The following is a 27,951-nucleotide window of genomic DNA, read 5'->3' on the forward strand; positions in this document are numbered from 1 at the left end:
GGGGAAAGCTGGGGCATTCAAAGAGCTTCCCAGGTAGCTCAGATGGTAAAGAACCCATCTGCCAATGCAGGAGACATAAGAGATGTGGGTTCAATCCCTGGGTCAGAAACATCCCCTGGAAAAGGGAATGGCTACCCACTCCAGTATTCTTGCCTGCAATGCCTGGAGAATCCCACAGACAGAGGAACCTGGTGGGTTATAGTTAGTTACGACTGAGTAACTAGCACTTTCACTTTTTTTCAGGACATTTAAAGGCCAGTTCCCTGGGTGTGGGGAGGGCAGGACTGGGAGAATCTGATTAGCCACAGAGACGGGTGCTGGAGAAGAAGGAGCCCAGTAACCATGAGCGCCCGTGTGTCTGTGTGGAGCTGAATTGGTGGCCGTGATGACAGTGAAGGTGGAGACGTGCATGGTGGGCGAGGTGCGTTGGGAGGGCTCCATGCTTTCTGTCCTAATTTTGGAAGCAGGTACCCTGTTTCCATGGTGGCCAGTCTCTACCTGAAGAGACTAGAGCCAAAGGCATATGGCTTTCTTTCCCAGAGAATTCAAGGGCTTGGGCGCATACACACACACACACACACACACACACACACAAACACAAACAAAAACCCAATCCTTTGTCCCAAAATAGGGCAGTTTTTAACATGGCAATTTATTTTAAAATGTTACTGTTCTCTGCTGGAATTATTTTAAAAATTCCTGCCTGTATCATTTATTTCCCCAAGTAGAATATCAGCTCCTAGAAGGCTCTCATGGCAATGCCTGTCAGCGCTTCAGCGCCCTGCCAGGTCATCTGGGTCCAGGCAGTCCTGACCCACACTTGAGGCACCAGTTGGTGGCCTCCAGGTGGTCATCCCCTGAGCCAGAGCCTGGGTGGGCCACAAGGGCAGGACAGGGAAAGCCCTGGGCCAGTTTCTGGCAGAAGTAATGCCAGGCCATCCCTGTTGCGAGAACCCAGAGGCATCATAAGCACTGTCTCCCAAGACTCCTCAGAGGAATTTTACTCCAGATGGTGGCAGGTGCTCCCCGGGGCAGTCTCCCTCCTCCTCCTCCCCTTCACTTTCTACCCTTCATTCCCTCCCATCCCTGTTCCCCTCCCAGGGCTTCCTGGGATTATCTCCCAAACACACTCCTGGCCTGGAAACTTTGCCTCCGTTTTCAGCTCTCGAGAGAGTAACCCAAATAAGACAAATCTGCACTGTCCTCAGGACTCAGCATCCAGATCAGTGATTCCCAAAATGTGGGCACCAGGCCAGCAGCATCAGGGCCACAGGGAATTTGTTGAAAATGCAAATTCCCAGGCTCCACCCAGACCTGCTGCATCAGAATCCCTTAGGGCGGGGGTGGGGAGGGGAACCAGAACTCTGTGAGTTAACAAATCCTTCAGATGATGGTTTTGTCTTTATTTTTAAAAGTTTTATTCTATATACAAAATTTCAGATTTGTCTTTTTTTCTAGTAGGTCTTGGAACTGTGGATCTGAAACAGAAGAGTAATTCAACATCTCCTAATTTTCAAGCTGTCCTCCCCACTGATAGGTTGCATTTCACTTCACTAGCTAATTCTCATAACTAATTAATACAAGACTGCATCCAGTTTAAGAACTATAGGTATGCACTTGTCTGAATATTCTTTAAGAACGTAGAGTTTTTTTCTCTACAAGACTGCTTTTTTTAAACTAAAGATATAGCACCTCTATCTTTTGGTCCAGATGATGGTTTTGTTTGCTTGTTTGTTTTTATTTTGTTTCCAGCTTGATTGAGATGTAATTAACATAACATTTGTAAGTTTAAGGCTTATAAGGTAATGATTTGATGTGTATATGTATTGCAGAATGATTGCCACAGTAAGTTTAGTTAACATGCATCCCCTCACGGAGCTTCCCCCGTGGCTCAGTGGTAAAGAACCTGCCTGCAATGCAGGAGACACAGATGACGTGGGTTCGATCCCTGGGTTGGGAAGATCCCCTGGAGGGAGGGCATGGCAACCCACTTCAGTATTCTTGCCTGGAGAATCACATGGACAGAGGAATCTGGTGGGCTACAGTCCATAGAATCGCAAGGAGTTGTCGACTGAAGAGGCTTTGCACATACACACAACCTAGACAGAGTACACAATGCGGTTGTTGCACAAATAACAGACGAAGGAGGGAAAGGAGTTTGCACCTTTAGTCACAGCCAATCAGACTGACAAATACACGCTCAGAACCCTCCGGGAGAAGTCTGACGAACCTTTCAGGCCGGACAAGGCAAAGAGGAAACCTGCCTCGGGGGAGAGTTCGCCAGCAGCCGGGCTGACCCTGGGCGATCAGGGACTACAGTGTGAGACACCTGCGCTGAAGCAGGTCGTCTCTCCAACCACCTGATTTGACAAGACTTTGCCTAGGATCTTGCCTGGGGTTCAGCAGCTGACAGTCGCAGCCTATGCTCTTTGTCAATGCTCTTTCTGGGGATTCAGTTTCCCTTCTTTCAGCTCATGATGACCCTGCTAGTTGTCAGTGTGTTCATCATCAGTGTGATGAACACAGTGCTGAACATCAGTGTGGTTACAGAGGCAGACGCCCCCAGACCAGCAGCAGGGAGACCAAGGGCGGAGGACCGCACTGAGTCCAAGCCCCACGTGGACACTAGGAGGTCCCGCTGCCCACTTTCCACTTCCGCCCACCCAAATCACTCCATCACACCAGCAAGAAGAGGTCCAAACAGATGGCCCAAATGAGGGGCGGTGAGGGGTGGGGAGACGGGGAGGTTCAGAGAGGATGGCAGGGCTGAGAGAAGGGTCCAGAAGTGACCCAGATGTTTGGGTGGAGGATGGAGTTGGTGAGCCAATAGGACATCCGTAGGCAGCAAAACCATAAGCACTGAGAGATGAACCCACAGGCTTCACTCGGTCACCAGTGGTGACCCCTCTTCAGAGTGCTGCTCTTATAGGTGGGGAGTGGGGAAATCAGTGGAGTCCAGGACAGGGGCCTCTCTCTGCTACAGCAGATCAGCTGAGCTCCCCGCCCCCTGGAGCCACAAGTGTGAACGCTTGCCGAGTGGAGTTTTAAGGCTTTGCTGCCTGCGGCAGTGTGATGTCCACACGAGACCCTTCCCTCTGGACCCTAGGGTTGGGATCAGCAGTTCTGACCCTGTTCTTTCAGGTATGAGTCTTTACTGGCACTGATTCTCTACCGCACAGCCTGCTCTATAAGGGAACAGGGCAGGACTTGCTGTGCAGATGTGCAGGCCAGCACCCCGGGCAAGTGTCCTTCTCTGCGACGCTGCTGTGGTCTCCACTGCCCTCCACCCAGGCTCTGAGTGCACCCTGCTGGGGTGAGTGCCTGGTCAGGGCCTCAGGTGCCCTACAGCCCTCAGGGTGTATTAGTGACACCATCTGCCCAGAGTATCACTCCCTCTGGGACCAAGAGATCAATGATGAGCAGACCCCTGCCCTGTGCTAATGGGCTGATGGGAGACAGCATCTTGCCTTTGGCCTTCTGGCTCCAGGGTCCCTCATCTGTGAGCCAGCCCATCACTCATGCTAATGGAGGCCACATCTTGGGTAAGGAAGGGCTGTGAAGCACATGAGGCAGTGGCAGCCTCACACCTGGCCTTATCAAGGGCAACTGAGCCGTGCTAGATGCCACGTCTGGGGCTTCCAGGGCTGGTACCCTGGCTCCTGCCGGACAGCTGTCTGAGGCTGCTTTCTAAATTGTTTATTTATTCATTTTTGGCTGTCCAGAGTCTTTGTTGCCGCACAGGCTTTGTTCCTGCTGCATCATTGGGGTCTGCTCTCTAGTTTGGTGCGCAGGCTTCTCATTGTGGTGGCTTCTCTTTTTGTGCGGCACAGGCTCCAAGAGTGAGGGCTTCAGTAGCTGCGGTTCTAAGAGCACAGGCTCAGTAGTTGTGGTGTCTGGGCTTAGCTGCTCCATGGCAGGTGGGATCTTCCCAGATCAAGGATCGAACCTGTGTCTCCTGCATCAGCAGTCGGATTCCTTACCACTGAGCCACCAGGGAAGTCCTGAAGCTATTTTAAATGAACACAATCGTTCACTTGGTTTTTGTCAAGGTGCTACCAGGACGTGAGTCATTCCAAACTCTGTGACCTTCAGGAGGCAGTGGCTTTAAACTGAGTTGTGTTAACCTGAGTGCATGTCAAGGGTGGGCTGGCACACTTGAGCCATCAGTGACCCTTTCCCATCAGAGTGGGTCCAGAGCCACCCTGGGAACCTGCATTTCTACTGCAAATTACAACCCTCGCCACACTGTCACCAACTCTTACTACTTTTTCTTTGAACCTGCTCTAAATTCTAAAGTACTTTGCTCAGATGCTTTGTTTTACCCAGGGGCTGTAACTATAGTTTGTCTGTGTTCCAGGCAAGGCGTTTAGAAATGGATTGACATACAACTGCTGCGGCTGTAAGAAATGCACACACTGAGACACTTCAATCCCTGGGTTGGGAAGATTCCCTAGAGGAGAGCACAGCAACCCGCTCCAGTGTTCTTGCCTGGAGAATCCCGTGGACAGAGGAGCCTGGCAGGTGGGCTATAGTCCATGGGGTCACAAAGAGTCAGACATGACTGAGCAACTAACATACGAGAGGGACGTGCAAACAGCTTAAAAAACAGGCAAAGCAGGGAGTTCCATTTGTTGAACTGAATGTTGTATACTATCCTGTTTGTATGAGTTTGTTTATTCTGTTCTAGAAATTTCTCATGGCAAGCTATGAATTAGTTCATTCCGACAATATTCTCTAATTTCAATAAAGAATGCAGGCTTGAGTCAGGCTGCTTGACTTCAAAGCCTCCTCCCATCGCTGGGGACAGATGTGTATTCTTTCTGTACTTTCATTTCCTCTTTAAAAGTTTTGTTTCAGTTTGTTGTACTTAGACCAGAATAAAACTGAAATTTCAAATTAATGGGGGAAATGATGCCCAAGAAAAATGGTGCTAGAATAATTGGTTAACAAATAGTTAAAATAAGGTAAAACAGTTTTGAGTGTTAAATATTAACAAAAATAAAAACAGAAAGAGACAGAGAGAGAGGAAAAGAAAGAAAAGGAAGGAAGGGAGGGAAGAAGGAAAGAAAGAAAAAGAAAGTTCAAAGATTAATTCAAGAAAGTATATTTGCAGCATAACTATAGAGGAAATATTTGATAGATACAATAGTATAAAAACTTACCTTTATCAAAAAACAAAATTGAAAGTCAAACAGCAGGGGAAAAATAACTTTTCAAATATAAATGTATAACAGAGGGTTGTTCCCTTTCTAGAAAGAGCTCTTAGAATCAGGAGGAAACAATGACCATGCTACGAGAAAACAGACAAAAGAAAATAAACAAGAAATTCACAATAGAAGTGGCGCAGATGAAAACTAAACCTGTGATAAACATTCCATGGCAACGGTAATTAGAAAAATGCAAATTAAAAATATGAGCTCTCATTTTGTCTCTATTTAGTTTGCCATATTTATAAAGAATAATAATAATACCTGTGCTGGCAGTACTTCGGGAAAACAGGCGTTCTGATACAGGACTGACAGAAGCACACATTTAGTAAAGATAAACTTCTATTTCTGGACAATTTCAGCAAACGTTTACTGAGCACATATGCTTCGGTAGCGAGCACTGAGTCAGACCGGGGGACATAACAGTCAACAAACCGTCAAGGATCCTGCAGTTCTTGGATCCTGCGATCCAGTTCCAGGAGGTTGGAGGGAGGGAGGGAAGTGATGGAGAGACAGTCATTAGAACACATCTAGTGTACGCCAAGAGTCGGACACAGCTGAGCGACTGAACTGAGCTGAGCTGAGTGCACACCAGTGCTAGCCACAGAACAGTAGTCACTTTCCACAGGCTTGATGGCCCCGCCTGCACGGCTGCAGAATGCCAGGCGGAATATCCACCTATGCCCACCCACTCACCCTCCTCACACTTCCCCCAGGTTTTTAGAGGGAATTTCCAAGAGGTTTCTTATAGATTCAGTTAAAAAAAAAAAAAAAAAAGAACAAAACAACAGAGCCATCCCTATCTCCTTCTGCTGCTGCTGGTATGTCACCATCACGGGGGCCATGGGGGCTCTAGGGCAGGAGTTCTGCCCCGCTCAGGGCAGCCTCTCTGGTGTCCTCCCAGCCATAAACAGAGTGGAGGAAGGCTCAGTTCTATTCAGGTCTTATGTATGAGGACTGTGTGTCCTCATACAGCTCCTCAAGGAGTTGTACCCTGTTCTATAAAGAAATACCAACTGTCAGATTTCTGTGCTCAGAAGGCCTCTGAAGCTGGCTTTATTCCCAGGATCAACCCTAGAGAAATTACAGAAGCTGGAGGCACGTATGGGCTCCTGAAACTTTTAAAAAGTGAGAAAAGCCCTGGGATGAAGAAGGTTGTTTTGGAATGATGTATGTGGGGGCAGGTGATCGGAGGCAGAGCTGACACAATGGGATGAGGGAAGAGTTGAGGTTCTAGTCTCCATTCTTCCTTGAGATGTCCTGAGTCATCTGCTCCTTCTGTCCACTGTATCAACAGGACCCCATCAGGGGTGAAGCATTGATGAAAAATGAAAAAGCCGGAAAACAAGACAGAACATCCATTACAATCCCACAGCTAGAATTCTTGCCAGGAGAGACGGCTGGAGGAGAGAGAGAGACCAGAAGGACATGAAAACATGCTCCAGTATTTACTAGTTAGTAGGAAACTAAAGATACTATTGAGTTTTTAAAAATCAACAGGGGTAAATAACCATGAAAAATTTTAGGTTAAGGACACACACAGACAAAATTAGAATATTTAGCTTTTAAACCAGCAGAAGAGAACTCTATCTACAGGAAAATAGGAAAAGAGAAAACAGAGATAAAACAGAGAAAATGAAAATGGAGTGCAAGAAAAAGAATGGCAAAAACCGTTCCTAATAGTATCAGTTCAGTTCAGTCACTCAGTCGTGTCCGACTCTATGCGACCCCATGAATCGAAGCACACCAGGCCTCCCTGTCCATCACCAACTCCCGGAGTTCACTCAGACTCACGTCCATCGAGTCAGTGATGCCATCCAACCATCTCATCCTCTGTTGTCCCCTTCTCCTCCTGCCCCCAATCCCTCCCAGCATCAGAGTCTTTTCCAATGAGTCAACTCTTCGCATGAGGTGGCCAAAGTACTGGAGCTTCAGCTTTAGCATCATTCCTTCCAAAGAAATCCCAGGGCTGATCTCCTTCAGAATGGACTGGTTGGATCTCCTTGCAGTCCAAGGGACTAATAGTATAGTAATCAATAAATACAAATGGGTTAAACCTACATATTCATTAATCTACCAATCAGACATAACCTTATTAAAAGTTCAGCTGCATTTTTTTTAATTCAATGAACTTAGTACCTGACTTTGTACGAGAATACCAACCCAAGAATAGCCAACTCAACTCTGAAAATGAAGGGCGGAGAGTAAGAACTTGTCTAGCAGATTTCTTAAGACATTAGAAAGCCAGGGTAGTAATAACATGAAGATGGGGATAAGAATAAAAAGAGAGCTGCTCAGAGGCAGATCCATGCACATATACAGCATCACCACAGGGGATGATGTGGCCTCACAGATCCCCCAGGGTAGGGTGAGTCGCTCAGTGGATGGCGCCTGGGCACTAGCTCACTAAAGAGCGAAATTAAAAACAGAATCCCCCCCTGATACCACTTACAAAGTCAATCTCAGGTGGATTAAAAGCGATGTAATCAGAAGACAGCTCAATAGACCATTTTGTGACCCAAGGACAGAGGAAGACTTCCAACACGTCAAAGCTTCCATCAAGTTCACCCAGCAGAATCCACTTCCCTGTTTTCCTGCTCCATCCTCCTGCTCCATCCCTGGGCTGTGACACGCTTTTCCACAGCCACATCAGCCCCTGAAAGCACTCTAGGTGTCAGGCACCCAGAGTTTCAATTATCATTCAGACAGAATCCCAGTTTACAATCAGCTAAAACATCCTGCCACATCACCTACTTCTAAGAAACAGGGTAACAGCACTATATGAAAATCAGGATGCTAGACTGCAAAACCATCCAAGAGCAAACATCAGAATGCAAACTAGAGAAACAACAGATCTGTACTGGTGGTAAGATTATATGTCTGTGTGTCCTTACATATTTTACACATTTTCTGCCTGAATCAAATAGTACCTTTGTAATTAGAGGGGGAAAACCTTGCTTCTCCAAATGGGCAGGTGAAATAGGAACCTGCCAGTGGGTGTGTGACCACATTGCTCTGGAAAGAAGAAGGGGTGGCAACTGTGCCCACATAAATAGAAACATCGAGTGTAAACTTTTAGTGTATGCGCCACGCTCCAGAACATCACACAGAACCCTCAATAAACATTGAATTGACTTGTTGCTCCTGAAACCACATCTCCTGGGACCACTCGGGAATGAAACTGCCTGAGGGTGTGCACTTCTATTTTTAAAGTCCAGAAAGTACACATGTTCATGTACACACACACACACACACACACACTGCTCTGGATTCTGTGTATCTGTCCTGGATCCAGTGATTCTGAGTGTTGCAGGGGCTTCTATTTCTATTTTTCCCAACATCTCATTCCACCAGTTAGCTCCTAACTAGAAGTGAAGGAAGCTTGGTTCATGGAATTGAGAACATTTCTCTACTTAGACAACTTTTACAGGCTCTCCCTCCTCAATAAATACATTCATAAGTTTCTATCGAAAAGATCATCAACTTGTGATTTTCAGCCGTGAAGATCTCTTTAAAACGTCCTTGTTCTCAGATGTGAAATCTGATGAGCATCTTCTAAATCGGCAATGATGTGCTTCACATTGGCATGAAATGGCGCACCGTTCTTGGCTGAGGGTCATCAGCTCTGGAGGTCTACTGACTTTATTTTTAGTTTGTTTGGTATCCTCATGAACTGTCACTTAGGAAGTGGAGTCTGGTCAGGCACTTTGTATATTCAGAGACGTGAAGACAACTAGAAAGAACAGAATTGGATTTGTAACTTTAGGACGCTGTCAAGACTGAGTATTTCTCTGTATGAATCAAGCACGTATTGGCATCTGTTTTAAAGCAAGCACTGTTCTCTTCTGGAAGCTTGATCATGGCCTCTCTTTCTGTTTTTTTTTTTCCCTCCCCCACCTCATTCCTTACTGCATCTTTCTCTCCTTTATTTCTTACTTTCTGCAATTATTTAACACAGAAACATCCATGCCCATGGCAGCCTGCTACCTGTTTTTAAATATAAAGCAAGAGCCTTGCTCTTGCTTCCAGGAACGTGGAATCCAGATAAAGTGCTATATGCCCCTGCACACACACAAAAAGTCCAAACCCAAGATTAAGACTTGATAGCATTAAATTATAATGTAGAAGAGATGTTGACAAGACAGCAGGATAAAGTAAATGGAAAGGAAATAGACTGTCTAGAGAAAAAGGAGATTTTTTTTTGTTTTTTTTTGCTGGGGAGGGTTTTTCGTCTCTAGCCAGTTAAACAAATGAGCATTACGCAGGAACCTGAAAAAGATGGAGGAGCTGTGTTTACTTGAGATGGATCACACAGAATGCTTATTGAGGTGAGAGCTTAGATGGAGTGAGAAGTAACGTTTCTTGCAAAGCAGACGTGAACAGGGAAGGCACGGGATGGGGCTGGGGAAGAGAACACGGCCATCTGACTGAGACGGGAGTTCCTGCTGGGCAGTGAGGGAGAGAGGCAGGTTTTTCCATCTGTCTCCTTTTCCCTGTGAAGCAAATTCAGACAGCATTTGGACAGGAGCCCAGAGGAGTGCGCTGGAAGAACTCGTTTAAAACATGGCATCAGAGCACATCTGGCAGGCAGTGTTTCCACAGCATTCATGACCAGCACCTTGCCTGGACCCAACTTACAGGGCCATCAAATTAAGGGGAAAATAAATCCTAAAGACACGTGTCTGGAGCTTGATGAATGAGGCCAAGCCTATCTCGTTGGGTGTCTATTAGCCTCAAGGTTTAGGCAGATTCAATCCCTGAACACACCTTTTAATCTAATCACACACTTTGCATCATTTTTCCATCATTGATGGAAATTGAGCATAGTGATTAGCTAACAGGAAATATGAAACAGTATATTCTCCACGATTATACCTTGAACCTTTCATTCTAGGAAGCCTAAGGATCTTTTCTGGAGGTTATTAAGCAATCATAGCTGCTTAAGGAAGCTCGATAATTTTTTTAAATCTCCTGGTTCCCTAGCACGATAGAGTATCTGACCCACCCTTCTCAATAACAAAATCAGTCTTGCATAGAATATCTAATTTTAAAAGGAATTTTAAGGGGTCATATGAAAATGATCTGGAGACTTAGAATCTTTTATGGTCTTCAGGTAAACTGAAAAAAATCAACAAGCAGCAAAGTACTGTTGAAAGTTTTCCAAGTAAGTTACACACAAGCCACTGGATACCAATAAGCAGTCTTCAAAGTGCATGGGTAAAAAGAAATGGCTGTTTAACAGAAACAACAGAGCACCATGAACTTGGAATTGAGCAAGGTGGGGGGGCCAAGACCTTGTCCCAACCTGCAGAGATGAAACTCCTCAAGTACAAATTCCTCAGAGTGGAAATGACAGATGCCTCGGCCAAGGAAGATCCTGCTGCTAATCAGTCATGGGATTCTTTCAGCTGAGTCTGAATTCAACCTCAGAATCCTTCTCAACATGGTGCCTCAACAGGTAGTGCCCATTCCTAAGAGCTGATAGAGGAGGTGGGATCTATTTGCATTCCTGACATGGATTCCTACTTGCATGACGTGCAGTTAGCACACTGACAAAGTAAAATGTAGAATAAGAGGCTGAACAGACAGCTTGGTGATGGAGGTGTGGTGGGGAGAGTTATTAGGGTGAAGAATATAAAGTTGCCATATTTGTAGGTCAAGTGTTGGTCAAGAACAATCAGAGATTTCATACAGTTCAACCTGTTATTTAATGAGATGGGTGGGGTGGCACTTGAGCTGATTAGTCAACAGTAGAATGATGCAGATATACGAATACCTGGAAAGGGGCTCTCTGGACAAAGATCATGTGCGAGGTACCAATGCCAAATTGCTGGGCCAAACTGCTGCATCAAAGAACCAAGAGAAGTGGACAGAGGCTGAAACAAGGAGGCTGAGGACTTAGGAAGGAGAATGAATTTATTCTATTGCAATGAAGACTTTAGCAAGAGAGTCATATGACCTGATGAAAGCAAATGTTAAGATTGTTCTGGCTGGAACTTCCCTGGTGGTCTAGTGGTTCAGATTTCACATTCCAATGCAGGGGATGTGGGTTCAACCCCTAGTCAGGGAGCTTAGATCCCATATGCCTCACAGCCTAAAGGAACAAGCAAAACATAAAATTGAAGGAATATTGTAACAAATTCAATAAAGACTTTAAAAATGGTCCACATCAAAAATTTCTTAAAAAAAAAAGAGTGCTCTGGCTGATATATGGGAAATAAAGTGTGGAACAGGAAGACAGTTCAGAAGTTTACTGCAGAGGTCTAAGCGACGGACAATCCATAGTGGCTTGAATGAGGATTATAGCCAAGAGGCAGGTGAACATGGCTGGATTCCAGATACATTTTGAAGGCTGAGCTTCCTAGCCTCCTGATAGTAACAATTACAACAGTATAATCATTAATCATAAAGAAGGCTGAGCATTGAAGAATTGATGCTTTTGAACTCTGATTGTGGAGAAGACTCTTGAGAGTCCCTTGGACCGAAAGGAGATCAAACCAGTCAATCCTAAAAGAAATAAGTCCTGAATATTCATTGGAAGGACTGATGCTGAAGCTGAAACTCCAATACTCTGGCTACCTGATGCAAAGACCCGACTCATTGGAAAAGACCCTGAAGTTGGGAAAGATTGTGGGTAGGAGGAGAAGGGGGTGACAGAGGATGAGATGGTTGGATGGCACCATTGACTCAATGCAAGGAGTTTGAGCCAACCCTAGGTGATCGTGAAGAACAGGGAAATCTGGTGTGCTGTGGTCCATGGGGTCACAAAGAGTCAGACATGACTTAGTGACTGAACAACAACAATAATTAACCATAAGTAGAAACCACCAACCATTACTGTCTGTCAAATACTTTCTGTGAGCCAGGCCTGTTGGTTGCTAAGCATTTTGCACACATTATCTCAATTTACACAAAAAGTCGACAGAGTAGATGCTATTATTATCCACATCCTACAGATGAGAAAACAGCTCAGAAAAAAAAAATATTAAAAGCTGATCCAAGAACATATGGCCACTAGGTGGTAAAACTGGAATTCAAAATAAATGGGTCTGTTTCCCAAGGCAGAGTTCTAGAATACTCTAAGTTCTCGACATCCAACCAGAATCCACAGAGGAGTATGCATGTGTAATGCATGCCTGAGTGGGGAGGTGAGGGGAAAGGGAAATTTCCATGGAAGCCATTCCAGAAGTGGAAACCACAAGGAGGGAAAGACAGTATGGGTAGGAAATAAAACAAAACAAAAATTGCTCCTTTGACTTTTAGTGGATGAATGCTAACTAAGCACCAAGATGGTTCTCTTTTTAACCAACCCATTCCAAACCTACAAGTGTACACTGATCGAGCCAATACATCCCTCATTCAGATATAGCATCTTACCTTGTCCTCAGCTGGCCTGTTTTTCCTAAGGTTTTATGGCTTAAACACACAAGGAAATCACCTGAAAATTCTTTGAAAGGACTGATGCTGAAGCTGAAGCTCCAATACTTTGGCCACCTGATGCGAAGAGACAACTCATTGGAAAAGACTCTATTGCTGGGAAAGATTGAAGGCAGAAGGAGAAGGGGGCAATAGAGGATGGTTGGATGGCATCGCTGACTCAATGGACATTAACTTGGGCAAACTCTAGGAGATGGTGAGGGACAAGGAAGCCTGATGTGCTTCTGTTCATGGGGTCATGAAGAGTCAGACAAGACTTGGTGACTGAACAACATGACTTACACATGACAGTCTCCTCCTCAACTTCATCAGGCTTTGCAGGAAGCCAAATGGAATTTTACATGAAGACCACAATCACCCATAATGACACCTGAGACGCATCCAGTCGACTTGCCTTAAACACCCTTTATCCCTGCATGGTTCCAGCATTTTAGACTCCAGATCACTCTGGATAAGTCTGTTCTTTCATTCAGTGAGTGGAAGACTTTGAGTTTGTGTGCAACAAGAGGTATAGACAGTAAAAAAAAATAAAAAGACCCCTTTGGAATGGGAAGTATACTGGCAAAGCCAGTGGAGCCAAGTTGTCAAACTGATGTTTGTCTTCATCAAAAAAGCGAGCAAGGCTCTTTTTTATCAGAAGCGTTAAGTTTCCCAAGAGGGACAGAGCTACAGACTGTGAGAGATGCTAAAAACACAACTGTGGCTGAACACGCAGTGTCTACATTGGAGCACAGGGTGGAAAGATCTGGAAGAATTCTCTCTCACTCCTGAGTGTCACCTTTAAATTCAAAGGACACGTTAGAGCCTGTTCTTGATAACCCGTCCTGGGATCCCGTCCCAGGCGAGTCACCCACTGTCACCTGCCCTGCGCTGTTCAGTAGATGACAGTTAGACCTGCCTTGGAGGGAGACTGACAGAGGCTTGTGTTAGTGCCTGAGTGTATCCGCCTGACTGCATCCCACATGCAAAGGAACACAGCAGAATATTTCTCCCCTTCCAGTGATCAGCGTCTTTTTCCTTCCATAAGAATAACATTCAAGAGTTACATTCAAGGCTTCCCTGGTGGCTCAGTGCCAAAGAATCCACCTGCCAAGGCAGGAGACGCAGGTTCGATCTCTGGTCTGGGAAGATCCCACATGCTGAGCAGCTGAGCCCATGCACCACAGCTAGTGAGTCTGTTCACCCTGGAGTCCGGGCTCCACGACAAGAGAAACCACCACAATGAGCAGCCCTCACATTGCAACAAAGAGTAGCCCCCACCCTCTGCAACTAGAGAAAAGCCTGCACAACGGTGAAGACCCAGCACAGCCAAAAATGAAAACAAAATTTTTTTTAAAAAATTGCATTCGTATATAAATGTAATACTTCTTAGTATTAATTTGCAATCCTCCTGCCTCTCCGCGGGAAACGAAGAGAACTGCTTTGTCTACTCAGTTCCCTGTCGGGGTTCTGGATAAAGCTCACTTCCTGTGAAGAATAATGTGATTATCAGACATGATATTCCTGTCAAGATCCAGGCTCCATGTTTTATCTCCTCACATCAGACAGCAAAGCTAATTAACTCACAGCATTCAGAGGTCTGGGAACTTCATGAGTCAAGGGTCACAGAGAACCCGAGAAAGCGTTGATGATGATGAAGTGTTAACAACTAATTACACATCTGAACAGGGGGGATCAATACGACCCTGCAGAGCCTTCCTCCCTAATTGCCTCGTGGAGCAGCAAAATGCTTCATAAATGAAAAAAGAGGCACACAAAGAGGATAATGGGAATATTGCCTTTGAAAGTAACCAAGAGGCAGAAGGGAGAAGGCAATGGCAACCCACTCCAGTACTCGTGACAACAGCGGCTTTTGAGAGATGTCAGGTGTTACTCCATCCTCTGGTATGGGCGAGTCCTTAGCTGCTTGGCATCTATGCTGGTCTATGGACAACAATTTGGGCAGCAAGGAAGTAGTGAGACAACATGTACTCTGAATATGCGCATGAAAGCGATGCTGATGAAACTTTATTTGCTCAAGTAGACTCAGAAACTCACATGCCTTGAAGCTCTAGACTTTCCCTCTGTTCTTTGTACAATTTCTGACTTTGCTAGAGGTGGCTCCAGGGTTTTTGAACATCTAAGCTTCCAGGTATTTAAAGGTGAAAGGGTGGGGGGAGGGGGCTCAGAGTCTCCAGGGAAACTGTAGAGAGGTGGAAAGCAACAGAGCATTTTTATGAAAAAGCACTGAAATGAAATATCTTGACACTTGCTCTTTCCCAGCCACATGTAGATGCTATAAAACTTCATAGTGAGATTGTTACAGTCCTTTACAGAGAGATGGCCGAGCTCCTGACAAGTCCATTTGCTTCCAGCCAAATAAGACCCAGACGATGTAATGAATACTTGATATTGTTGGACCTCTACCTTAAATTCCTTGCATCATTGTGACCTGAACTTTAGAAAAGTACCATTGAGGAGGGAAAATGTATACTTTTTAAAAATACATTTAACCACTGAAAAAGGTTTCAAATACAGTTTTTAACCACTATGGCTATTTGCTTAGATGAATCCTTCATTTTTTAATACAAATTTTGGCACCAAATTCTATTTTGTTCCAAAATAATTATAAAATAAAACATTGATATCCTTGGGGTGTTTTCCCAAATCTACTCTGAAATTGTCCATATTCAGAACCACTAAGATAATTTCTATCATAAATATTACACTTTCTAACATGCTAGCTTTTTAGGCAAATGCCTTCAATATCAGGGGTGATGACTCCTATTTCCTCATCCTGTTCTAATAACTGATTCATTTGTGGTGATGAAAAACAGCAATTATTTTTGCCTCCATGTCCTTATTTCTATGCAAATTTCCCTCTTATTTATTTTCAGGCAGTGACAATTGCCTGGACAACCCGGATGAGATAATATCATTGCCACTTCCCAGTATTAAATAATGTTAAAATAATGTCTTATAAAATCAACAGAATAATAAAAATAAAATCCTCACAAACCCTATTTGAGGAATAGTAATTCAACACAAAGGTGCTTTGTAAAAAAAGGCTCCCCCAGTGGCTCAGTGGTAAAGGACCCACCTGCAATGCAGGAGATGCGGGTTTGATCCCTGGATTGGGAAGGCCCCCTTGAGATGGAAATGGCAACCCACTCTGGTATTCTTGCCTAGAGAATCCTATGGACAGAGGAACCTGACAGGCTATAGTCCATGCGGTCGCAAAAACAGAGTTGGACACAACTGAAGTAACTGCATGCAACCCCAGTAGAAAGTCAATAGAAACTCAGGAAGCAGAAAACCTCATCTTTATAAGCTCTGAGAATGTTTCCTCCATGTTCTATGGCTGTCACCCAAACAGGCAGAGATTGTGTTATGTATATTCCAAAGATTCAGGAAGTAAAATGGATGGAGAGAGGGAAGGGGCTTAGGAAGAAGGGAGGAAGGAAGGGAGAAAGAGGTCAGACAGGCATGTGTAAGTTTATGTATGTATATGTGTGAATACATATTTCTAATTTCAGCAAGTTTGAGAAGAGCTACAGGCAGGGGAAAGACAAGTACAGTTGACCCTTAACAACATGAGGTTGGGGGCACTGACTCCCCGCAGTCAGAAATCCTCCAGTGACTTAGAGTCCACTCTTCATATATGTGGTTTGGTTTGGACTTTGATATTTACTACTGAAAAGAGTCCCTGTGTAGGTGGACCTGCATAGTTCAAACCCTTGTTTTTTAATAGTCAACTCAAGACAGTTGACTTGATGAGTCTCTTGTGATTACATTTTAATGTCTGTTTCTTCTAGGGTACGTGTGTGTATGCTCAGTTATGTCTGACTCTGTGACCCCCTGGACTGTGGCCTGCCAGGCTCCTCTGTCCATGGGATCCTCCAAGAAAGAACACTGGAGTGGGTTACCATTTTCTCCTGCAGGGGATCTTCCTAACCAAGGAATCAAACCCATGTCTCCTGTGGCTTCTGCACTGGCAGTCATTCTTTAACACTGCATCACCTGGGAAGCCATTTCTTCTGGTGCTTTCCATTTAATTCAGTCCTTCCCACCCTATTTCAGAAAGCTATCTAATCATAACAATATATAAAACCTCTCTATATTTAACATAAAGACTTTACTCTGCTAATTCTGGGGCTCACTGTCTTCACTAAGAAATTGGGACCTGATAATCTCAACAGTAGAGTCTAAGATAGTATTTGGGTTTGAAGCTGCAGATGGAGAGGAGCAAAAACTTAATTCATAACTTCAAAATCTTCTCCTTCCCTTGGTAGGAATAACTTGGCTTCTTGGTGATATGGGTGGGGGAGTGGGAGGGAGGTAGAGAGAGAAGATGCCCCTGGCCCTCTCCCATGAGCTTCCAGGCTAGGTTAGGCCAGGGTGCAGAGAGGTCTTCAGGCCCTAGCCTCCTAATATAGAACATTCTGAAATATTTATTGCATTTTTATGGTACTGTGCTAGGTAATGAGGGAATAACCCAAGGAGTGCATGGTCCAAGGAGAGACACACATAAAATATTTACCTTTAAAAAAACTGTAACATTTTAACCGTATGGAAAAACAATTTTTAAGAAACTTCTCTCTGATGCGGGTTGTGCGTTTGTGCTCAGTTGTTCAGTCATATCCAACTCTTTGAGACCCCATGGACTGTTGCCCACCAGGCTCCTCTGTCCATGGAATTCCCCAGGCAAGAATACTAGAGTGGGTTGCTATTCTCTTCTCCAGGGGATCTTCCTGACCCATGATCAAACCCACATCTCCTGCTTGGCAGGTGGACTCTCTACCACCGAGCCACCTGGGAAGAACCCCAGATCCCACATATGGAATATAAAAACAGAAGGAGAAGCAGGTGTGGCTTCCTTAAAAGAGACAACAGGACATTTGCTATCTGGAAGATACATATCAGAACAGGTTCCTGTCTGCCCATCCATCCTCACCCAGCAAGCTCAGAGCTATGGTGAGTTTTCTCCAACACAGGCATTGTTCATATGGTGGATTATTCTCTTCACACAGAAGTCACATAGACCTAGTCAATAAAGAGTTGTTCCATACAATGAAGGTTTGAAATCCTCATACAGATTTGAACGGGACTAGAAGAAGAATATCAAGAGCAAGAAATATCTTTCCCTGAGTTTCTTTTGAAGTCTAGATCCGGAAATATCTAGATGGTGGTTACACTTCATTCCTCAGGGGAAAAAATAATGAATCCTCACAAGTATTCAGGACTAAGAAATAAATGAAAGAAAAAGCTTAGCTTTGGGTGAAAATTAAGACAGAAAGCACTAGACTTCTTTGGGTTCTGAATGAGACCCCCTCAGGATCAGTGTGATCAGTGTGCATCACTCTTGGAAGAGAAGGACTACCATCTGGGACTGTCAAGTACAGCAGGCACTTTGGGAACCAAGTCCGATCCTCACTAAGCCAGTCTGGGTCTTGGGAGGCTTGTCTGGTTGGGTGGGTCTCAGCGGGAAATGACCTTATAACCGGGTTCTTGGCTCCTTAGGGATCCTGGCAGCTCTATGTCAACACTGGGAAACACAGGAGACACCCTGAAGCTGCCCCATCCAGGGAGAATTTCCAGGTTCAGATGACCTTGGCCGCCATGTTGATCCTTGGAGGAGGGCTCACTCTAGGAGCACCCATCTGCCCAAAGCTTGCTGACAGAAAACCCCACGTTTCTTTTTGCTCATGATGGTCTCATGTATGCAGACCTTTCACTTAAGAGAATCACTGTCACTCTCTATCCTACCTTATCCACGAGAGCCTCAAAATTTTTATTTTGTATGACTGAAACTTCACAAAGTCCACATTGCCAAATATATGAACAAGAGTTTCATTTCAAATAGGGGATGTTTGCAAGCCCTCAGATTCTCCAGTTATACACGTGTCTGGCCTGGCACCGGGGCAGGATCCGCTCCTCTGTGAAAACCCTGGACCTCCACTGGGAAGCCATCTTTCCCCACATGAGAACCTATTCCTGCACATCTGACAACCACGCCTTGATGGTCCCTAGAAATTCTGGGTATAAACTCACTCAGGGGTCCTATGAAGAAGACTCTTCATCTCTCTTCATCCCAGAAGGCATGCTTCTTTTGCCAGCACCCCGGGAGGACATGATGGCAGCTTATTCGAGAGAAGAAAGTGAAAGAAAACTCTCCACCTTTGTAAATAAGATCATGTATACCATTTTTCCCCCAGACTCCACATATATGCATTAATATACGATATTTGTTCTTCACTTCCTGAACAGACTCAGACACAGAGAACAAACATGGACACCAAGGGGGGAAGGTAGGGTGAGATGAACTGGAAGATTGGGATTGACATATACACACTACTATGTATACTATAGATAACTAATGAGAGCCTACTGGAGGGCACAAGGAACTCTACGCAGTGCTCTGTGGTGACCTGAATGGGAGGAAATCCAAAAAAGAGGGGATATATGTGTACGGGGGGCTTTCCAGGTGGCGCTAGCGGCAAAGAATTCACCTGCCAATGCAGAAGCCGCAGGAGACATGTGTTCGATCCCTGGGTCGGGAAGATCCCCTGGAGAAGGGCAAGACAACCCACTCCAGTACTCTTGCCTGGAGAATCCCATGGACAGAGAAGCCTGGTGGGCTACAGTCCATGGGGTTGCAAAGAGTGGGACACGACTAAGCAATGAAACAGCAAACAATATGTATATGCATGGGTGATTCACTTTGTTGAACAGCAGAAACTAACACATTATAAAGCAACTATACTCCAATAAAACACTTTTTTAAAAAAGGCAACTTTGGGTCCTCTGATGGTTTTCAAGTAGTGAGCAGGTTGACCCCAGGAGGCTGAGGGCACCTGGTGTGGGAGATTTGTAACCTCCTGGCCCCTCCCACTCACCTGCTGGGGGTGGGATCCCAAGCTAGGCTGGATGTTCAGCCAGGGACCCCCCTCTGCCCTGGGCTTTATGCTCACCCCCAGCCCCATGATCTGGCCACGCAGAGACCTGGGGCTTCCTGTTTGTGTCTAAAAGCTTCAGCTCCAGCTCCCGAGATGGTTAATTTGACATTAAAAATGCTCCATAGAACATACCATTAAGCCGGCTTCCCTGCAAAGCTCATAAAGATGCGCCAAGGCCGGTTCTGGCTCTCTCCACAGTGCAGCCCTGCAGGGACCATCTTTTACGTTCTGTATGAACCCCACAGAGCAGGTGGCTCGTCGCTGAATGGGACTCCCATCCTTGTCCATTAGGCTGGATTTTAAAACAATTGGCAAAATTTGTGGGAAAGTAACTTGAGATCTCGTTTTCAATTCCCAAGAATATGTGAGCCCAAGACCTGACCCCCACGAAGCTCTGACTACAGTGAAGTGAAGACAAAATCTGGAGGGTGACTGAGATGCAGGCAGAAAATAGCACTTGCTGGCATGGTAGGTTAGCATCATTACCAGTTCCTACATCACCAACGCCTGAATCCTCATGACCAAAATCAGACTCCTTTGTCTGATTTCCCCACGCTTGGCTTTATTTTATTTTATTTTATTTATTTAGTTAAAAAAATTTTTTTAAACGTATTTATTTTTAATTGAAGGATAATTGCTTTACAATATTGTGTTGGTTTTTAATTTTTAAAGATTTTTTTTTTATGTGGACCATTTTTAAAGTCTATTGAATTTGTTACTATATTGCTTCTGTTTTCTGGTTTAGGTTTTTTGGCCCCGAGGCATATGGTATGTTAGCTCCCCAACCATGGATCAAACCTACACCCCCTGCATTGGAAGGCAAAGTCTTAACCATTGGACCAGCAGGGAAGTCCCTACCCTTGGCTTTAGACAAGCTAATTCCCTAGTTCTCTCCCCATTGGCTTGTCTGGGGATTTTCTTTTCTGCTCACCTCCTTCAGTGATCATTAACGGCCTTTGGGATCCCTGGAGGCAAAGGAGACCATGTTCTCTGTCCAGTTCCAACTCTGAGCCTCAGATCACACAGCCTGGTGGTGAGGAATGTGTGTTGAATGGAGGTACAGTGGAGTTGACATGGTAAGGATGCTCTGGAAAGAATCCACAGGGCACACTCATGGCCACTTGATTCTGGGAGTGAAACTAAGGAAGGGCTTGGGGAGAAGGCAAGAAGCCAAAGGGGAATCAGGAAAGCACACGCATGAAGGGCTCTTCCTGCATTTCTTACCCCCAAACTAGATTTAAGAGAGAAAAATGTAAGAAATAATCAGGATTGATTTCCCAATTGTGGCAAATGTTTTCCAAGCCCTGTGATGGGCAGGGTGTTACAATAGTTTTCAAACTATCCGAAAGCGATGAGGGAGCTATGGGACCAATGAGAGATTTGTAACCCTATGCTGTCTGGGTTTTGGAGACTAGGTTTATCAGAGGGGCCAGAGGGCTGGGAAGTCTTTGCCTGAAAGAACACCTCACATTTGGGGGACATATTTGGAATACCTGGAGCATAGTATTCAGGGAGGAGGGTAGTGGTAGAAAAGATGCTGCAAAGGTAAGAAAGGGCTCTATGGTCATGCTGAGGAATTTGAACCTATGGTGGATAAACTGGGTCTAATGACCCAGTGCACAATTCAGAAATGTGATTTTTATTATTAGATTTTTCAAAATTGAAGTATAGTTGATTTGCAACGGTGTGTTCGTGTCAGGAGCATAGCAAAGTGATTCAGTTATACATATATTCTTTTTCAGATTATTTCCCCCAGTGACAACCCACTCTTGTGGGTATTCTTGCCTGGAAAATCCCATGGGCACAGAAGCCTTGGTAGAGTGCAGTCCTTGAGGTCACAGAGAGTAGCACACAACTGACCGTGCACGCCATGCCATGCTGCTGCTGCTGCTGCTGCTGCTAAGTCACTTCAGTCGTGTCCGACTCTGTGCGACCCCATAGATGGCAGCCCACCAGGCTCCCCTGTCCCTGGGATTCTCCAGGCAAGAATACTGGAGTGGGCTGCCATTTCCTTCTCCAATGCATGAAGGTGAAAAGTGAAAGTGAAGTCGCTCAGTCGTGTTCGACTCTGAGTGACCCCATGGACTGCAGCCTACCGGGCTCCTCTGTCCATGGGATTTTCCAGGCAAGAGTCCTGGAGTGGGGTGCCATCACCTTCTCTGACGCCATGCCATAGGTTAGTACAAATACTGAGTATAGCTCCCTCTGATGTATAATAGGTCCTTGTTGTCTATTTTATATATAGTATGTGTATATTTTAATTCCAATCTCTTAATTTCTCCTTCTCCCCCTTTCTCCTTTGGTGACCATAAGTTTGTATCAATTTTTGATAAGTGGATAGTATACACAAGAGTGGAAACACCTCATGGGAAAGAGGCTGATGAGTTGGTAACTGGGAAAGGTCATGGACCAGATGATAAGAGCTGGTCCAGGCAAGGGCAGGGTGAGAGATGGGCTGCATGAGAGATGGAGAGGATGGGCTGTATCTGAGAGAGTCTTGGGAGGAGAGTAAGAGATGTAGAGACAGCATGTGTGAGAGGCTAAGAGTGAAGGGGCGTCAAGGATGAGGCAAGGTGTGTAATGTGATCAGCCCATTGTAGTTTCTCTTCCAAGGACTGAGGGAGCCCCTCCCCATTCTCAGATCTTAAAAGGGATTGTTGTGAATCCCCTCCCCTTCCTCACCCTTCCAGAAAGGAAGACACAAAACCTTTCCAGAGCTTATCATCATACTCATTCATTAGTCTACTTCCAAGCTGGAAACCAGTTGAGGCCCGGGGATTAGCTTTGGTTAATATCAGGTAAGAACAGCTCCCTGGTGAGAAGAACATCACTGGCCCAGTCTTCTTCAGCCTTTCATTTCATTTATGAGAGGAGGGAAGAACCAAAATCTTTTTCTGCTTAAAACAGATGCTAACTCATCTCTTGGATATAGCCGATCAATAAACATTTAAAAATCAAGACTTTGTTCCCATCAAAGTTGCACCAACCATAAAGCTGGCATTCTGAGAGGACAGGGCCCTTCCTTCTCTTCCAGGTTGGGGACCTACTGTTCTCCAGTAATGCAGTCTGTGCAGTTGAGTGTGTGTCCCTTTTTGGTTTAACTGTATTTTTTGGCTCAAGAAATCTCACATTGTCTCATAAAGTCCTGGCTTATCGCCAGTGACTAATGGACAGTCCGTGGCTGTGAGCCCATGGTTGACTGACAGGCTTGGTCGAGTTGTTAAAAGCTGACTTGCAAACAGGTAGAGGGGAACAACACTGGCATTTGATAACAGGCCAAGTCGAATATTCCAAGCTATTTCTGAACAATGAATTGCGTGTGAGGCACCTACCTGCTCAGGTGGCTTTGAAAATCTTTAAATCATTGGTTTGTAAAATTGCTATTAGTCCCTTGATTGTTCCACTTAGCACAAAATTTACATCTAATAAAACCATCTTCTCCATTTAAAACGTATTTGCTCTTCTTTCTAGTTTATTGTGTAACTCTGGGCTAAGCAAAGAAAATCATGTGTCTTCAGCGGCTTTGTTTAGAGTTATTCCACAAAAGCAGGTTTCAGTAAAAAGAAAAGAACATAGAATATAGAACAATTCTTCTACCTGATTTTCATTGCACTTCCTCTGGATGTTTTTTTTTTAAATTGTGGCAGGCATATTTATTTTTATCCATTGCACTGTGATTTTTAATTATCTTTTTTTAAAAAGGCTTTATTTTAAAATTCATACAGAAGTCTTGGTCTGCTACCAAGTTTTGTGTCTTAATCAGTAAAGTGTGATTTAAATGAGCATACATGTTTGCAAGAGCATCTTAGATAATAAGTCCCTGACTCTGAAAGAGTTCTGACATTTTTGAAACTGAACAAATGGGCCATGCTGTTTCATACAGCCTTAGGCTGGTCAGATTTAGCAAATAAAAATACAAGATGTCAGGTTGAATTTCAGAAAATAATTTGGTTTTCTAGGACAGGTATTTGTATGCACTATTTGGAACACATGTATACTAAAAAAAAAATCATTATTTATCTGTTATTCACCTGGGGTGTCCTCTGTTTTATCTGGTAAACCAAAACCTATAAATTGAAGGTTAACATACAAACCTAATAAGTCTGGCTTCCTTGACATTCTGTATTTTTACATAAGACAGTTTCAACTATTGGAATATTTTCTTTTGAAAGGTTGCCCTGCTCTGTATGTATGCGAAGAGTGTTGTGTGTTTTTTTTAAGTGACTTTTGGTTTTATTTTGTTTTTTGCTTTTTTGCCGTACTGTATGGTGGGATCTTAGATCCCCAGTGAGGGATTGGACCCAGGCCCCAGCACTGGAAGCACAGAGTCCTAAGCCCTGGGACGCCAGGGAACTCTTTCAAAGAATGTTTTTGGCAGGACAATGTCATACTTGATTCTTGGGGATTGAGCCTATGGACCATCCTTCAAGGATAAACACTAAAGGGACCTGTAAGGACAAATCAAAGATGCTGTGGACACATGAAAATGTGGCTCACTCTCCATTTTACTCACAACTTGTGAAACAGAATGGGGATCCAAGATTCTGGGATTAACACAATTCGCAGGCCATGACGATCTTAGCTGGGTCTTTAACTAAGATGGTAACATGCTCTAAATTGGGGCTTTCTGTAGCCATTTCACTAAATTGCATTCAACAGAGACAAAGGATTCCACTTATATTCCAATGAAAATTGCTTTACTATTAGACAGACCCTCTTGAAGCCTGTGTCACTTTACAAGGGGAAGCTAAGGAGAACACTTAGCATTCTTTTTATAGGTTTCCACATAGAAAAAAGCTCCTGTTATTTCCCTTCTAAATTCCTTTGAAAAGTGGCTGACCTTTATTTCCCCTTTTCTCCCAGGATGAGATGATTAAGGAAAAAAAAAAAATCAACCCACATGGGCATGAGGTCATTTAAAGATAGGCCAATTAATAAAGACATTATACAGCATCCATGTTAATCCACTCCTTAATTTGCTCCCACCCTAGGCTGCCTTCTGAGGGCTGGTTGGGATCATGTGTGGACCTTAGTGATGGAGCACTCTACTAGGAAAGTGCCCTCTACTTTCCTAGCCAAGGACACTGACGCCCCTAAAGGGACTTCCCTGGACCAAAGTCACACATCCAATAGGAGATACTGTTGTGTCTCACATTCAGCTTTCCTGAATCTTTTCTCCAGCGATGATTTCTGTCTTCCCCAAGTACTCTACAGATATAAGTGAAAACTCATGATTATTTAAAGTCACCAATTCACTTATGTTCACAGCAGAATTATCCACAATCACCAAGAGTTGGAAGCAACCCAAGTGTCCACAGACGGATGGAGGGATAAACAAAACACGGTCTCTACAAACACTGGAATACTATCCAGCCTTCAAAAGAATGAGTGTCTGAGACATGCCACAACATGGATGAACCATGAAGACACATTATGCTCAGTGTAATTAACCAGTCACTAAAGTCGGAGAAGGCAATGGCACCCCGCTCCAGTACTTTTGCTTGGAGAATCCCATGGATGGAGGAGCCTGGTGGGCTGCGGTCCATGGGGTTGCTAAGAGTCAGACACGACTGAGCGACTTCACTTTCCCTTTTCACTTTCATGCATTGGAGAAGGAAATGGCAACCCACTCCAGTGTTCTTGCCTGGAGAATCCCAGGGACGGGGGAGCCTGGTGGGCTGCTGTCTATGGGGTTGCAGGGGTCGCACAGAGTTGGACATGACTGAAGCAACTTAGCAGCAGCAGCAGAGGACACAGTGGAGGAAGGGAATGGCAACCCACTCCAGGATTCTTGCCTGGAGAATCCCATGGACAAAGGAGCATGGTGGTCTATAGCCCATAGGGTCAAAAAGAGTGGGACACGGCTGAGCAACTAGTACTACTAGTAGAGGACACAAACTGTATAATCCCACTTCCATGAGGGACCTACAGTCATCAGATTCATAGAAATGGAAAGTAGAATGGTGGTCGCTAGGGCTGGGGGCTGGGGAGGAGGGCTGGGGAGGAGGGCCTGGGGAGTAATTTAATGGGTGCAGTTTCAGTGTTCAGCAAGATGAACTGTTGAAGACTGGTTGTCAACAATGCGAATGTACTTGTGCTACTGAACTGTACATTTTTAAATGGTTATAATGGAAAATTTTATATGATTTGTTTTCTACCACAATGAAAAAAAAGCCTCATCAGAGAAATTAAATCAGATTTTGTGAGAGTCTAAGGCACTCACTTCTAATGCTCTGCCAATAAGAATTGGGTTTAAAACTGAGGACAGACCTGAAGCATTCAACTATGTAAAGGATGTGTGAGTGGTTAAGAAATCTGTGTCGAGGGTGATGTTGGTGACTCTGGGAGGGAGGAAATGATGATTTTCAGGTGACACCCAAGTAGAATCGGACGGCGGGCTTCAGGGAAGGGCTCTAAGAAGGCCGCCCTGCCCCAGGGCACCCCCAGGACTGCCTTCTGTTCAAGAGATTCAGCTCAGTCAAGTGACTGCTGGCGGATTCATTTTGATATTTGGCAAAACTAATACAATATTGTAAAGTTTAAAAATAAAATAAAATTTAAAAAAAATGCAATCTCCCTGGAAATGTTTATCGATAAATTCCAAAACCGTGAAAGCAACACACTGGCCTTCTCTTCGGGTTTCCCAACTTGTGTCCACTCTCCAAGTCTGCACCGGACACCCCATGCTTTGAACTCCCATCCCCCCAGCTCTTCCTTCAGAACACTTAAAGGCATGTGATTTACAAACTATAGTGGTAACTGTTTTCATTAATCTACTTTTGGCTGCACTGTGTCTTTGTTGCTGCTCTCAGACTTGCTCTAATTGAGACAAGCAGGGGTTACTCTTTAGTTGCAAAACACTGGCTTCTCACTGTGGTGGCTTCTCTTGCTGGGAGCCTGGGCTCTAGGGCATGGGCTCAGTGGTTGCAGTACTTGGGCTGAGTTGCTCTGCTGCCTGTGGGATCTTAGTTCCCCAGCCAGGGATCACACCCATGTCCCCTGCATTGGCAGACAGGTTTTTACCACTAGACCACTAGCAAAATCCTACCAGCTGCAGTTCTTTGCTTGTATCTGTCCACCCCGGCTCCCTGGAGGCAGGCATGTTTCCTCCTCCGATCTTCTTGTGACTCAGCATCTGGAGCAGGCTCACAGGAACCAATTCTCAAATGTCTGGGTCAGTCAGCAAGCAGTTGAGAAGACCAGTGGGTCTGGAAAGCTCAGCAGGGTGGTGGTTAAGCCAAGATGTTGAAGTATCACTAAAGTTCTCCTTTGCATCTTCTCGGTAGCTATAAAAATGGACTATTCTCCACGATTCTGATGCCAACATGATGTGAAGGGCTCCTACAGGAAGCACTGAAGCTGTAAAATCAATCTAAGGATTACATTCCCAACTTTTAAGACAAGGTACATTTTTAAAAGCAGACCTATGAATCTTGCATATTTCAATCCTAACTACTTAGTAGCTACAAATAAAACACTGTAAACCTTTCCTTGTGGATGCTTAATGAGAATCAGCACTAAAGATACAGATAGAAACAACTGTGTCTTTCAGTATTTCAGCAGAATGTAGTCAGTGTGTATATGAATATATATTTCCAAAATACTTTTTTGCCAGGAGACTTAATACTGGACAATTAAATATTCTATTTGCTCCCGTGGAAATTAAAGTGACAAATAATAATCCTTTGTGAAATCTCCTTGTGACTGCCCATGTCCTGTAGATTTTCTCTGTAGAAAAGAATTTTTAAAAAAAAATAGATATATGATAACTGAATTGCTTTGCTGTACACCTGAAACACAACATTGTAAATCAACTGTACTCCAATATAAAACACAAATTAAAAAATACTTTTAAAGAGAGACATTTAATTTTAAAAAGAAAAGAAATTACAAGGACAGATGTTGAACTGAGGCTGTTCTGGGGCTGAGAGTTCATATTCTGCATCAGTGTTGTAAGTTACAATATGACAGATCCAGTGAACCTCTTAAGACTGCAACTAGGCCCACAACTGGAGCCAAAATTTATTCCCCGCCAGCTTCCACCATAGAAAAGCAAGACAAACTAATGATTTATTGTATTACAAGTGATTTTAACAGAAAGGTTTTCCTTTTTTTCTCCTATGAAAAATCAATTCTAAAAGTCTTTGTCTAAGGTTGAAAGGTTATAAAGCCATCTGAAAAGTCATTACCTTATTTTGGAAGTTGGAAATTGAGATGTTTAAAATAATGTATTCAGTAGAAACTGGGAAAAATTGACTTCTCCACTTTCATCTTTTGTACAACATAAAATGTCCAAGGATTTAACGAAAATTACATGAACCTAAAATTCTCCTCTAATGAGGAAGAAGCCAACCAATCTCTCTTTATTTCAT

The 27,951-nt window shown here is 44.3% G+C and overlaps 1 protein-coding gene across 1 annotated transcript in view; it reads left to right on the forward strand.

Moving 5' to 3' along the window:
• Positions 1-385: 385 nt before the first annotated feature.
• The window catches only part of LOC123331190, an 80,060-nt gene continuing 52,494 nt past the window's right edge, over positions 386-27,951 (forward strand). Inside the window, exons 1-2 of the mRNA XM_044934605.2 lie at positions 386-421; positions 2,472-2,632. Coding sequence (XP_044790540.1) covers positions 386-421; positions 2,472-2,632 — 197 coding nt within the window. The remainder of the gene's footprint in view (positions 422-2,471; positions 2,633-27,951) is intronic.

This window comes from Bubalus bubalis, chromosome 22, assembly GCF_019923935.1.
Source record: "Bubalus bubalis isolate 160015118507 breed Murrah chromosome 22, NDDB_SH_1, whole genome shotgun sequence".
Lineage (NCBI taxonomy): Eukaryota > Metazoa > Chordata > Mammalia > Artiodactyla > Bovidae > Bubalus > Bubalus bubalis.